At 32.8% G+C, this 15314-nt stretch overlaps 1 protein-coding gene across 3 annotated transcripts; it reads left to right on the top strand.

Moving 5' to 3' along the window:
* The first annotated feature begins 7750 nt into the window (after positions 1-7750).
* Positions 7751-14466, top strand: LOC104212356 (65-kDa microtubule-associated protein 6-like). 3 transcript variants are annotated; one of them, XM_009761582.2, is made up of 12 exons: positions 7751-8620; positions 9649-9852; positions 10449-10712; positions 10827-11042; positions 11114-11269; positions 12074-12233; positions 12320-12471; positions 12657-12744; positions 12823-12896; positions 12979-13053; positions 13298-13650; positions 14046-14466. In XM_009761582.2, exons 1-11 carry the CDS (start codon positions 8504-8506, stop codon positions 13631-13633), a joined length of 1842 nt encoding a protein of 613 aa, XP_009759884.1. In that variant the 5' UTR covers positions 7751-8503; the 3' UTR covers positions 13634-13650; positions 14046-14466. The 3 variants fall into 3 exon arrangements, with proteins under 3 accessions (XP_009759884.1, XP_070018718.1, XP_070018719.1); XM_070162617.1 differs by having other exon boundaries at positions 8057-8148; XM_070162618.1 differs by lacking the exons at positions 7751-8620; positions 9649-9852 and adding an exon at positions 9886-10348.
* Positions 14467-15314: the final 848 nt, after the last annotated feature.

The raw sequence follows: 15314 nt of genomic DNA on the forward strand, positions 1-15314 counted from the left end.
ACTCGGGATGAACTTGGATACAGAAAATAACTTGGATACAGTACCTGACAGGGTGTGTCTTTATAGCTACAATGATAATGAGAAGACAACGACATGTGTTTCAAAATAGTGATGGTGTAGGTAGGATTTAACATTTCCTAAGTAGATAAAAGAGGTTATAGAGGAATTCTCTACTTCACTTTCCAAGAGGAAAAGAAGTTTGATTGATAGTGACAACGTTGATGAAGACGGAATGTTTTCTGTTGGTCGTGGCAATTCCCATAAAGCGGGGATCATAAGACTCTATGATGACAAAGATTATAGGAAGTTTTGTTCTAAACTTTCTTCCAAGTCTGATTCGTACAAGCTTAATGTGATATTGGTGATATTTCTTCGGATTCAGACAATGATTTGACCGACAAAAGTATGAAAATGCTCTTAAAAAGAATTAAAGGTAAAACGTTTTTCTTGGTAGAGAAGGATGCTGAAAACATTTTACCTTTAATTATTTTTAAGAGCATTTCCATACTTTTGTCGGTCAAATCATTGTCTGAATCCGAAGAAATATCACCAATATCACATTAAGCTTATACGGATCAGACTTGAAAGAAAATTTAGAACAAAACTTCCTATAATCTTTGTCATCATAGAGTCTTATGATCCCCATTTTATGGGAACTGTCATGACCAACAGAACACATTCCGTCTTCATCAACCTTGTCACTCTCAATTAAACTTCTTTTCCTCATGAAAAATGAAGTACAGAATTACTCTATAAGCTCTTCTTTTATCTACTTAGGAAATACTAAATTCCTACCTACACCATCACTATTTGAAGCACATGTCATTGCCTTCTCATCATCATTGTCGCTAATGAGAAGAACAATTAAAGGCACACTTTGCCAGGTACCGTGTCATAGTTATTCTTGGTGGAAGTTCTATTGCATGTCTAATAACGTCATCAACCTCTTCTAATAATCCTCCGGCAATCTAAAATTCCAAAACATAAACTAAAAGTTCAATTCATATCCTAAACCTTCAATTCATATCCACAAAAGTTCAAGTCATATCCTAAAGGTTCAACTCATATCCTAAAAAGTTCAAGTCATATCGTAAAATTTCAATTTATATCGTACAAGTTCAATTCACAAGAACAAAACCTAAAAACTAAAAGTTCATCAATTCTTATCCTATGAGTTTAAACATAAACTAAAAGTTCAATTTATATCCTAAAGGTTCAATTCATATCCTAAAAATTCAACTCATATCCTAAAATTTCAATTTATATCCTACAAGTTCAATTCACAAGAACAAAACCTAAAAACTAAAAGTTATATTCATATCCTACGAGTTTAAACATAAACTAAAAGTTCAAGTCATATCCTAAAGGTTCAATACATATGCTAAAGGTTCAATTTATTTCCTAAAAGTTCAACTCATATCCTAAAAGTTTCAATTCATATCCTAAAAAGTTCAAGTCATACATAAAAGCTTCAATTTATATCCTACAAGTTCAATTCACAAGAACAAAACCTAAAAACTAAAAGTTATATTCATATCTTACGAGTTTAAACATAAACTAAAAGTTCAAGTCATATCCTAAAGGTTCAATACATATGCTAAAGGTTCAATTTATTTCCTAAAAGTTCAACTCATATCCTAAAAGTTTCAATTCATATCCTAAAAATTCAACTCATATCCTAAAATTTCAATTTATATCCTACAAGTTCAATTCACAAGAACAAAACCTAAAAACTAAAAGTTATATTCATATCCTACGAGTTTAAACATAAACTAAAAGTTCAAGTCATATCCTAAAGGTTCAATACATATGCTAAAGGTTCAATTTATTTCCTAAAAGTTCAACTCATATCCTAAAAGTTTCAATTCATATCCTAAAAAGTTCAATTCACAAGAACAAAACCTAAAAACTAAAAACTAAAAGTTCATCAACTCATACCTAAAAGTTCAATTTGTATCTTACGACTTTAAACATAAACTAAAAGTTATGATTATATCCTAAAAATTCAACTCATATCCTAAAAATTCAACTCATATCCTAAAAGTTTCAATTTATATCCTAGATTTCTATAAACCCTAGATTTTTATAAAATGTTAAATAATGATAAATACAACCTAAACCCTAGGTTTCTATAAAATACAATGTTAAATAATCAATTGAAACACTAGTCATTTGAAACTAATTCATAGCTAATAAACAAAACATTATAAGCTTACACAAAAGATATAAATTGTAATTCTAACCTAGAATTTTTAGGAGGTGGAGAAGGAGAGAGACGCAGCAGCGGCAGAGGCGACGACGACGGGGCGGTGGCAGCTGGGCGGTGGTCGTTGGTGGCGTGGGTGGGGCCTCTGGTGCTGGGAGTTGGAGGGGGGGTTTGAGTGTGAGAGAGAAAAGAGAGATTTTGGAAAATTTTTAGAGAGAATGGGAGGGGATCCCGGTTTTGACAGTCTGGAATTTAAAATAGCGACCACAGTTGGTCATTATTTTGGTAGGTAAATCAGTTTTATATTACTCTTAATTCAATTTAAAATTATATATATATATATATATATATATATATATATATATATATATATATATATATATATATATATATATATATATATATGTAGTATAAATTTAGGATTTTAATTCAATTTAAGCTATATATATATATATATATATATAAGTTATATTCGATATAATACTACCTAATATACTTATACTTAGTGCATAGTATAGCGTAAGTATATATATTTATATATATATAAGCTATATTCGATATAATACTACCTAATACACTTATACTTAGTGCATAGTATAGCGTAAGTATATATAGTATATATATATAAGCTATATTCGATACAGTATTACCTAATACACTTATACTTAGTGCATAGTATAGCGTAAATATATATTATATATAAGCTATATTCGATACAGTATGACCTAATACACTTATACTCGGTGCATAGTATTGCGTAAGTATATATATATTATATATATAAGCTATATTCGATACAGTATGACCTAATACACTTATACTCAGTGCATAGTATAGCGTAAGTATATATATATATATATATATATATATATATATATATATATATATATATATATATTATATAAGCTATATTCGATATAATACTACCTAATACACTTATACTTAGTGCATAGTATAGCGTAAGTATATATATTATATATATAAGCTATATTCGATACAGTATTACCTAATACACTTATACTCAGTGCATAATATAGCGTAAGTATATATAAGCTATATTCGATACAGTATTACCTAATACACTTATACTTAGTGCATAGTATAGCGCAAGTATATATATATATAAGCTATATTCAATACAGTATTACCTAATACACTTATACTTAGTGCATAGTATAGCGCAAGTATATATATATATAAGCTATATTCGATACAGTATGACCTAATACACTTATACTCAGTGCATAGTATAGCTAAGTATATATATATATATATTAAATATATAAGCTATATTCGGTATAATACTACCTAATACACTTATACTTAGTGCATAGTATAGCATAAGTATATATATATATATATATATATATATATATATATATATAAAAGCTATATTCGATACAATATTACCTAATACACTTATACTTAGTGCATAGTATAGCGTAAGTATATATATATATATATATATATATATTATATGTGTAAGCTATATTCGATATAATATTACCTAATAGACTTATACTCAATGCATAATATAGTGTAAGTATATATATATATAAGTTATATTCGATATAATATTAGCTAATAAACTTATACTCAGTGCATAATATAGCGTAAGTATATATATATATATATATATATATATATATATATATATATATATATATATATATATAAGCTATATATATTTACCTAACCTGTCCAGGAGGTACCTGTAGTCAATTAGCATAGTAGTAGCACATACAGGTACTTTCAAGACTTCTTCAGGAAGTTTTTGTAAATCCCAAGACTACTTTTAAATAAAAGATAACACATTAATTTTGAAAAGAAAAGGCTACAGATTGAATACACACACACACACACACACACACATATATATATATAGATAGATAGATAGATAGATAGATAGATAGATAGATAGAGAGAGAGAGACGCACGATTCGTAGTACTATTCATCCCTTGTATTACAAAAGTATTAACGGCGTACATTTATATTATTTAGATAGTAAATACAAAAGTGATTTTTAATTTTGACTATTGTTGACCTGAATAGAGACCAACTTTGGTCGCTATTTATTCAAGAATTTAGTTTAGCGACCAAAGTTGGTCGCTATATTTAAATCAGATTTAATTATATTTCATATAATATTTAAATTAATAATATAATTATTAAAATTGTATAACTGGGTCCCATTTAAGCGACCAAAGTTGGTCGGTATCTGCCTACCCTTTAAGTAGCGACCAACGTTGGTCGTCATTTTTATATTATATATATTTATATTTTATAATTTTTTTAAAATAATAATATAATTATTAAAATTTATAGGTGGGTCCCACTTTAGCGACCAACATTGGTCACTAATCTCAGTAAATGTTTGACCAAGAAAGTCTGACCAGTCCAATCAACATTTTGACTAATATAGCAACCAACCTTGGTCGCTATTTTGTTTCTTTTATTTCTTTTATTATTTTCGCTAGTTTAGCGACCAACTCGCTTTTTCCCACAGACCAACTTTGGTCGCTAAATTTTGGTCGTTTTTTTCCGGATTTCTAGTAGTGTAAAAATCGCTCTTTGAAGGTAATAAAGTTTAGAGGTAACTCCTACGAGGTAGATCATGATTTTTACTCCCTTGAGAAAGAACAGGGAAATTTTTCACATAAAATTATTGTGTTGTTTATTTTCAGCACTTTACTTTCATTTTGCATTAAATAGGTAAACAAATCAGGTTGTTTAACATACAAAAATCAGGTACGACATAATTCTCACTCTCTTGTGTCTTGATGCATCCTAAATTAACGACATTGTAATCCTTAAGGAGATAACTAGATCAAACAAAATGGAGAGGGATTCTATTTTTTCGAATTAGGAGTGGCAAACGGGCGGGTCGGATCAGATATGGTTCGGGTATAAAACGGGTAATGAAAAAATAAATAAATTATCCAACCCGACCCATATTTAATACGAATAAAAAGAGGATTAACCGGTCCATGACTTCTTGCATGTGATCACTTTTGGGAGAATTCTTAGTCTCCCTAACTTGAGGAACCCCCAATTTGAGGATTTACAAATATAAAAGTTAGACTCATTGGTTATCCATTCTCTAAATGGATAATATGGTTCTTATCTATATTTAACCCGTTTTTAAAATTTTATTATCCAACCTATTTTTTAGTGGATAATATAGATGGTTAACTGGTTTTTTTTACTATTTTGTCACCCCTAGTTCGAACAAAGAAGGAAAAGCAAGCTACTCAAATTCGTCTCAATATGCACTACACCTTTTCATGTTGGAACATGCAAAATATTTGACATAATTCTATTTACTAATATTTTTCTTACATTTCTATTTTAATAATATTGTTATATGATTTTTATAACTTTCAAGAATTCAAATTTCTTAATAATTTAAGTTTAATCTTTTTCATCAACTTTTCAACTTGATAATATTAAGTCAAATAGCAAAGTTGTAGTAGACTAATATGATTTCTTCTTTTTGGTCCTAGCGTACACTTCTTAACAGCTGCGTCACTGCTGGACTGCTGTCAGAAAGAACCTTGGATATCACGCGCTTGTTCGCACGTGAAGCTCACAGTTAATTTGAGTTATTGGGATCTGTAGAGCACCAGAATTTAAGGAGAGGGATGTGCCTTCCTAAATTTTTCATGTTGGGAATTGGAGTGTATCTGTTCATATTTCACATGGTTTATATCATTGGCTTGAGAAAATAAAATATTAAATAAGAATAAGCTTTGACTCTTAAAGAGACTATACAATTATGGGTAATTTCTAATAAGTCAATATAAATGAGACAAATTACCCATAACCACACAAATTCGATGGTTAATAATATGGAGCGTATAGTCTCTTGAAGAGTGAGAAGAAGTGCTGAAGAGAAATGAATAGTCTAAAATCACATGGAGAAATTGTATCAAAAATCTACAATTTTCAAAAGTGCATAAAAATTTAGCAATACCACAACGAATTAAGCAAAATATCCTACGGGCTACAGGCCAAAGTTAGAATAGTGGCGGCAAGTTTGCTATTGGCGGCTCACATTAGTTTTACTGTTTGTGAGGAGCATTTCTAGTTTGGTTTAGTGATTGTTTATGCGGACATATGTGTAATTTAAAGAATTTTTATTTTTAAAAGTTAGTAATTTGTTCTAAAAGACAAATTACCGAAGAGCTGTGAATGAAATGTGATCCAAGCAGTGTTTTAAAAAGCGGAGGCGTAAGACGAGGATTTTTGCTTAACACGGACGAGGATTTTTGCTTAACACGGGATGAGGCGTAAGCCCCGAGACATGAGGTATAAGGCCTAGAATATACAAAGTACATACAAAAGTTGAAGAAATTAAAACTCGCAAAAAATAAAAATACCATACCAAATATATATATATATATATATATATATATATATATATATAAACAATGCAATAGTTATAAAGTTTCTATAAGATAAAAACCAACTATAAAGTCTTATCTTTCAAACTATTGAAAGATAACAATATTTTAAAAAATATTATCAAATTCTCTAAAACTTAATAATCAATAAACTCCATCATTAATGTAATTTAAAATATTACTCCTCGTGAGTAAATATAAAATTTCTTTTAAATAGCAAAATAAAAAGAGTTTGATAATTTTAAGAGACATAGAACTAAAATATAAATACCTATAGTAATTAAATATGTAAATTTTGGCTATTCAAATGATATTCACTTGCCGATGTTCTTAATTAGTAAATATGAAATACTATAACTCATTATGTTGAGTTATTCTGAATCTTTATATTTCTATAGATGAATAAACTTAATCATTCATTTGTTAAAGAAATTTGAGTATCAACAATGCTAATTAAGGAATTTGATGCATGATTTGCGTTAGGAACTATTCGGCGCGCACCGAGTACTGAAGAGCATTAGACGTGTTCAGGCGCACAATCGAGCGATTGAGGCGTAAGTCTCACAGAACTAAGCCCCACAAGTGAGTCGTGAGGTATTTGATAATGCCCATATTCGAGGCGAGTCCCAAAATAACCTTTTAAAACACTGGATCAAAGTAACATAAGTATGGAAAAGAACTAGTATACAATCGACCAAATTAGCCTGAAATTGAAATGTAATTGTCGTAATGTTATACAAGTTAACAGGGTAAAAACTTGTCGGGAGTGTTTATACTAAATCATACTAATTTATTAGAGGTAAGAGATAAGTCTAAAAAAGTATATTAATCAACTAAAATTTAATGATAATCATACTTGTAAAAATATGTATCATGTATTTATTGAAACACAGGGTGATATAAGTTTTTATTTACCTGTTAACAGTCGGTCTCAAATCAACATAAAGGAGTTACAGTATGTCATCAGTTAAGCAAACGTAGTTTCATTACAATGAATCCTCAGAATTTCAATTTATCAAAATAAATATACACAATTTATATAATTGACTTCGATTTATTTGTCATTGAAGTAGTACTTAATTATTTATTTGTAATATATATACATTTCTAAAGGATCCAAGCTGGGCTTTCCTGCCGTTGAAGCATGTTCACTGTTCTAAAATTCTATTTCCAGAGATAGAAAGAGAACCAACCAACATTGAAACCTGAGCTAACGAGCGTGGATCCATTTGTATTGACGCAGTTTATACCGACCCCATTACCCCAAAAAAGCTTGCTTTCTTTCTTCTTAATTCCTCAGTCAGTAATTCTTTTGTGTCCCTAAGTTATTGTTGGTGTTGTCCTCTTCTCTGTACCTAACTTCCTTTTCTTTCCTCTTTTCTCATTTCACTCCACTTTCTTCTTAAGTCTTCCCCATTTCTTGTTTTCCTTTTCCTAAAGAAAACGGCAAGAAACGAAGTTCTAAAGGAAAGCAACTTCATATTGTCCTTTATTATAGTTGGTGGCTTGGTGGGTATGGCCTAATTTTAGCTTTTCTGGTGAGAGGAAGCAATTTTTTAGTATAATTTTTGGTTTGTAATACGTTCCTTTACGTGTAGATTTTTTGTCTTTTAAGTATATGAGTATGTCTTTTTTCGGTGATAATGACATCCTCTGTTACCATACTGAATGGTTTTAATGTAAAAGTGAGTTTTAGATGATTGGTCCATTCATTGTTGATTGACAAGACTGTGGATAGAAGTACTCACTACCACTTTCTATCTCTTTCTCCTTTGCTGCTATAAGCCTATAATTATTTGCAGTTGGCTTTATATTCTGCTGTTCATATTAGTTTTCTTAAGGGGCAACTTCTGAAAGAGTCAACTTTTTCTGGAGCTTTTGTGTGATTTGGGAATGAGAAAAAGAGAGGAATATTATCATTTATCATCACAAGATATGCTGGCTTTTGCAAGTCCTTGTTGCAGTGTCCATACGAGTTCTACTTGTCATACTTTACTTAGTGAACTTGAGGTACTTAATTACTTTCCCTTTTTGTCTAAACTTTGCTGCTTTCTTTCTCTGTTTCATTGGGGAATTTGGGTGTTTATTGAGGGAATGTTGTGTTTATTGAGTTGGAATAGTTGATCCCTTTGCAGTATTTTTAAGTTAAAATTATCTAGTTTGTATGTCGTAAGATGGTGTATTCGAATAGTTCTAATGGTGAATACTTAATGCTTTCATTGGCTTTGAATTCTTGTGTTCTTTATTGTTGATGTAGTCGAGATTTTAGGGCGTTCTCTAATTTTTCTCTCAAATGAATGTTCCTAAGTAATTTGAGTTGAGGAATAGTTGATTGATGGATTGATTGTTGTTAGAAGTAGGCAATTCAAGATGTGTTTCTGTATGTTCCTTTTAGTTTGGCTTTCTCATCAATTAGTTATGTAGGTAGATATTCATGTCCAGTGGTTTCTTTATATTTCAAATTTCTTGCTTAAATTTGGACAAATTTCTGGGTTTTGGAATAATTTTTCGACAATGATTAAATTGAAATGAAGTTTGGACCTGAGCATAATCAATTACTTTTTGCACTACAATTAATGGTTTGGCGGCTGGCATAAGTGTTCTTACTATTAAGGTAGCTCAACTGAGTTGGAATAGTTCCCCTTTGTACTATTTTAGTTAAATTGAAATCATGTACTCAGTTTGTATGTGGTAAGATGGTGTATCAGAAGAGTTCTGATGGGGAACAAGTTAATGCTTTCATTGTCTTCGAACTCTTGTATACTTTATGTTGATTTAGTCGAGAGTTTAGGATGTTCTCTAATTTTTCTCTCATATGAATGTTCCTAAGTAATTTGAGATGAGAATTAGTTGATTGATGGATTAATTGTAGTTAGAAGTAAGAATCTTCATTTGCTAAATTCAAGTTTGTGTTTCTGTATGTTTTTTAGTTTGACTTCCTCATCAATTAATTGTAGTATTCCAATATGAATTTGTCTAGCAAGTTAGAACTATGCAAAGAACCAATCTTTATTTGACTGTATATATGTGATGTCCAGCAAATATGGAAGGATATTGGCGAGACTGAATCGGATAAAGAAAGTATGATTTTGGAGCTGGAGAGAGAGTGTTTGGAAGTATACCGAAGAAAAGTTGAAGAAGCTGCCAATGCAAAAGCATGCCTTCATCAAGCTGTTGCTGCTAAAGAAGCCGAGATTGCTACTTTAATGGCTGCTCTTGGTCAACTCAATATTAATTCACTAGTAATGAACACTTTCTTCTGCTGTTGGAACAATTATCTTACCCCCTTTTGGGTTTACATTATTCTGTTCCCTTAATCTACTAGTAGTGCTTTCTTTATAAGATAAAAGGATTCAACTAAAAGTCTTGAATAGGTTGAAGGTTTCTATGGTAATATCTGAAATTCTACAAATGTTGGTTTACAGACTCTTTCTGTTCCTCTATCCAGTTGGTTAGATGTAACTAATACTCCCTCTGTTCCAATTTATTTGAATCTGTTTGACTGGGCACGGAGTTTAAGAAAAAACGAAGACTTTTGGAATTTGTGGTCCTAAACAAGTTAAAAAGGGACTCAGAGTATTTGTGTGGTTATAAAAGCTTCTCATTAAGGGTAGAATTGCAAGTTTAAGCTAAATTGTTTCCAAATTTAGAAAGGTGTCATTCTTTTTCGGAACGGACTAAAAAGGAAATAGGTTCACATAAACTGGAACGGAGGAGTGCTAATTATCAAATTCTTTTGTAAGTTTTCTTTTGGATAAGTCCATTTTGATACTTTAAAAGTCAAGCAAACATCAGGCTTACGCTAATGCTTGAAAACCATGCTTTCTCAATTCAACAGATGCAGCCAGAGAAGAAGTCGGCGTCACTGAAGGAGCAACTGGCATTAATTACACCACTTGCAGATGATTTAAGAGTTAAGAAAGATGAAAGACTTAAGCAGTTTGCAGATATAAAGACACAAATTGACAAGATAACTAGTGAGATTGCTGGGTATTCTAATATCGTCAATGCTGTGAGTTCCTTAAATCTTGAAGATCACGACTTATCAATGAGAAACCTCTCCGAATACCAATCTCATCTTCGTGCTCTTCAAAAGGAGAAGGTATGCATGGGATTGAGTTCCATTTTTAACATGGAAAAATATGTCGTGCTTAACCATCAAACGAGTATAAATTATTTTAGCAAATTAACTGATAAGTATTTTTCCTGCCTGCAGTCCGAGCGGATCCAAAAAGTTGTGGACTGTGTAAATGAGGTGCACTCTTTGTGTGGTGTGCTAGGGCTGGATTTTGACAAAACTGTGAATGATGTGCATCCAAGCTTACACGAAACAAGCCTTGGACAATCCACTAACATCAGCACAAGCGCACTGGAATGTCTAGACCAGGCCATCTTCAGACTGAAGACAGAAAGAAAAGTTCGATATCAAAAGGTATTGCCTGCTTCTGTCTTCTTTTAGCTTTTTCCTCTTTACCTATAATTTTAATCTCATCGCTGATGCAGCTAAAAGATGTTTCTGGATTGTTGTTTGAGCTCTGGGCGTTGATGGATACAACCAGAGAAGAGAAGAGTAAGTTATCGAGGATCACTTCCATTCTTCGTCTTTCTGAGACAGATGTTACAGAACCAGGTGCTCTTTCATTGGAGGTTATTCATCAGGTTGGTGAGCATTTACCTATATTTTAAAATATTTTGTTGCCTTGCTTTGTCTCGTTTCACTACTTCTCACTGTTGTTTCCCTTGAATAAGTCAACAACAGCAACAATAAGGTAAATCATTAATTATAACGTTGCATAAAGATGGTACACCTCATAACAGAATTCTAATGAAACTAGTGTAACAGCCCAGCTCGCTAGTGATATTTGTCGCTCTGGGCTTAGGCCCTCACGGATTTAAAACGTGTCACTAGGGTCTAAGGCTTGTTAACTTTTATACCCAACATCCCTCTTGTGTTTTACCGATGTGAGACTCTGTCTAAAGTCTGGGGTGAAACATACACCCCCTCTTATGGACTCAGCGTCCTCGCTGAGGTTTGCCCCAGCGCATGGGATTTGCCTAAACTCAGTTGAACTCTGACCCACCATCGGCAAGGCTGACACAAGAGTGACTCTGATACCATCTGTAACAGCCCAGCCCGCTAGTGATATTGTCCGCTCTGGGCCTAGGCCCTCACGGGTTTAAAACGCGTCACTAGGGTCTAAGGCTTGTTAACTTATATACCCAGCATCCCTCTTGTGTTTTGCCGATGTGAGACTCTGTCTAAAGTCTGGGGTGTTACAACTAGTGAAGCAGAGGGTTATGTATTAGGTGCATTGGACATATTTCTCACAACCATAGAACTGTGACTGGAGCTTATCCATACGTACTCAATGGCCGATGGACGTGTTGTGACTTGTGAGTGGACAATATTTCAGGCTGTAGAGAAGTTTAATTTTGTCTGTCATATTATACTGATTTTCATAGGTATCAACAGAAGTTGAGAGGCTAAATAAATTGAAAGCAATCAGGATGAAAGAGCTGGTCATGAAAAGGAGGGCTGAATTGGAGGACATATGCAACAAAAATCATATTGACCCTGATCCAAGTACTTCAGCCGATAAATCTAGTGCAATGATTGACTCTGGTAAGACATCGAATCTTGGATGCATAAAGAAGCTGTATTCCTCTAACACGTACGTGCACAGAAATGAGTCCAGTTTTTATTTGAAGGTCTTGTGGATCCCTGTGAACTCCTGGCAAATATTGAAGCACAAATAAACAAAGCAAAGGATGAAGCTTTAAGTCGAAAAGATATAATGGATAGAATAGAGTGGTGGCTTTATGCTTGTGAGGAGGAAAACTGGCTTGAAGATTATAACCAGGTATAAATTGAATGATCTCCTGTGGGCTAATGACATGCATAGCTTATCATATCTCCATTTACTACTGACTAGCGTCCAGTTACTCTAGCTTTTCTTATGCTGGGAGTTTATTACCGTACTTATCAAATAAAATAATTGTAGATTTACCTTGTCCACAGTTTGAGTAGCTCTTTTTCTATTATCAGGATTACAGACGTTACAGTGGAGGAAGAGGTGCTCACATAAACTTAAAGAGGGCTGAACAAGCTAGAATTAAAGTGACTAAGATTCCAGGTTATTTACTCTTGGCTTCCTAGTCATTTGACCTCGGATAGTCTGTGAAAAACTGAAATCAAACGCTTTTGTTTTCAGTTGTTGTTAACACTTTGATTAATAAGACACTAGCTTGGGAAGATGAGAAACAGAAATTGTTTCTTTACGATGGGGTGAGTTCTCCTGCAGCTACAAGTTTCTAGATCTTCTGTTTTGTTTGCACTGTTTTCCAAATGAAATGGTCTCTACGTGTAGGTGAGATTGGTGTCGATATTGGAGGATTACAAAATTGTTAGACAGCAGAAAGAAGAGACAAAGAAACGGGCTCGGGTAAAGTCAAATATCCTCATCTATTACTAAATGTCAATTAGTGTATGAAAAGTAGCACATTGCAAGTTAGGAGAATGCATCTGTAGAAGTCGCATGAATTAATTTGTCGAATGTAATTTTTCCTTCTAGTACACACCTTTTTATATGTATTTTGATCAAGTCCAAAGATGAAGAAAGAGCATCTACTCTTTTGGTATTTGAAAGCAGGCATGTTTGACCTTCGTATAATTATCTTGTCGTCCAGGATCAGAAGAAACTTCAAGATATGCTGCTCTCAGAGAAGGGAACTGTATATGGTTCCAAACCTAGTCCAAGAAGAAGCAGTAGCTTTAAGAAGGCAAATGGTTACCATGCAAATGGAAATGGATCTGTGACACCCTCACCACGCAGGAACTCAATTCCTTGTGCAACTCCAGACCTTTTAACTCCGCGTTCCAACTCTATGCGACAGAATGGTTATTTCAAGGAAATGAGAAGGCTTTCTACTGCCCCTCTCAACTTTGTGGCTATGGCTAAAGAAGACACTGTGTCTTTCTCTTCTATTTCTGGTTCTGAGCCAGAATCTCCACCTCAATGCTGAACTCACAAATTATGTTGGTATGTCTGTCAATTCTCAATCAAATTGTGGAACTCAGTGTCATTTCAGTTCTAGAATTTTGAATATAAGAACTACTTTCTTGAAAAGTTCAGTTTATCCTCTCATGATATATATTTTCTAAACTCACAAATAAGTATTCCCATTTTTACTAGTGGATTCATTCACTGAAATAGAGGGGAGAAAACCTTAACTGGTAAAGTTGTTGCCACGTGCTCAGAAGGTCACGGGTTCAAGCTATGGAAACCATCCAACTATTCTTTTACTGTCCTCTAGTTATACTTATTTTTGCTGCTTATTACTTGAAAGTGCATATTTCAAATACTGTTGTTTCACCTTACCCACCGTCTTTTTCAGCTTTATATCTCCTGCACTAACGGTATAATTCTCAATGCAGGGAGATGACCGTCAATTTTTCCACAGTATCTATATCCCAGGCCACATTCAGAAGAATACACCAAATTTTGTGTATACTGAAGGGAATGTACACTAGTGTGTTGTATTAGGCAATCCTAGAGCAATGAGTAACTTTTTGTGGAGGATGAAGATAGCAGGTGCCAAATGGAAGGGGTTTCTTGTTTGATCGTTTACCTGTACATATACTTAATGCAGTATGATTTCCACTATATATATATATATATATGCTTTCTTTAGATTGTATATTTATAGGATTTCCATACGCTAGACCCCAAGAAGAGCTTGTTTCATGTTGCACTGCTAAGGTTCCCTGATTACCCAATGTAATAAAAAAAATTAGGAAAAAATACTACGTACGTTTTTGCATTCACATTTAATTTGAAGGGGCTTGTTCTTATTTCTGATAACCTAATGGTAGATTATCACATTGTAAATTGTAACCATGGCCATAATGTGGGGACTTTTGGATCTAATGGTTCTATTTGGTACCTTAAAGAGACAAAATCTTGAAGAATTTTCCAGTCTTGAGTTCACATTTAAGTGATGTTGTTCTGATGTAACTGTAGGCTCATGCGGACCCCCCCCATATTAAATATTTGGTCGTACCTATGAATTTGTAAGGTAGAAGTAGACAAATTAGCCAGGCTGTGGAAGATGGTTTTTCCAACGTCATTCAAGTATCTTGACTCCTTGATCCTCTACTTTTGTGGCCAGCTCAACACACATAAGATATCATAAAAATACAAATTGCTTTCAGATTACTATTGAATTTTAAATGATGAACGCCTTTAAGGTAAACTATTATGAAGATGATGATGATTATTATTTTAATAAATATGCTAAAATTATTGAACAACAACAATATTATATTATGAATAATCAAAAAACAATTAAATAATGACTAGTTGGTATTGTATAATTATATTTATGTGTACTATTTGACATTCCTAGCTTCCAATAAGATTGTGACTACGTAATTTGATAGTTGGAAGATGCCAATATTCTTTAATTTCTCCTTTCTTGAACCAAGGCAAAGATATTTAGCTCTTCTTAACCGCATGATCCCTCAAGTTTTGAGAATACCAATTGATCCAACCCAATACATCCTGATGAAGACCCAAAAGCAAACTCATATCAGTTGTTAATGAAAGCCCTTCACCAATAATAAGGAACAAATCCAATAAACTCATAGTTATAAAGGCCAGAATCCAGATAATCAAATCAGTAATCACAAGGCCCAGTAATTTCA

The sequence above is a fragment of the Nicotiana sylvestris genome, chromosome 11, assembly GCF_000393655.2.
Source record: "Nicotiana sylvestris chromosome 11, ASM39365v2, whole genome shotgun sequence".
NCBI classification, from domain to species: domain Eukaryota; kingdom Viridiplantae; phylum Streptophyta; class Magnoliopsida; order Solanales; family Solanaceae; genus Nicotiana; species Nicotiana sylvestris.

Coding starts and splice junctions, on each gene's coding strand:
- LOC104212356 (XM_009761582.2), top strand. CDS start 8,504: ATGAGAAAAAGAGAGGAATATTATCATTTATCATCACAAGATATGCTG. Junction 11,043..11,113: donor GAAAAGTTCGATATCAAAAG/GTATTGCCTGCT, acceptor TCGCTGATGCAG/CTAAAAGATGTTTCTGGATT. Junction 12,472..12,656: donor GGCTTGAAGATTATAACCAG/GTATAAATTGAA, acceptor TTCTATTATCAG/GATTACAGACGTTACAGTGG.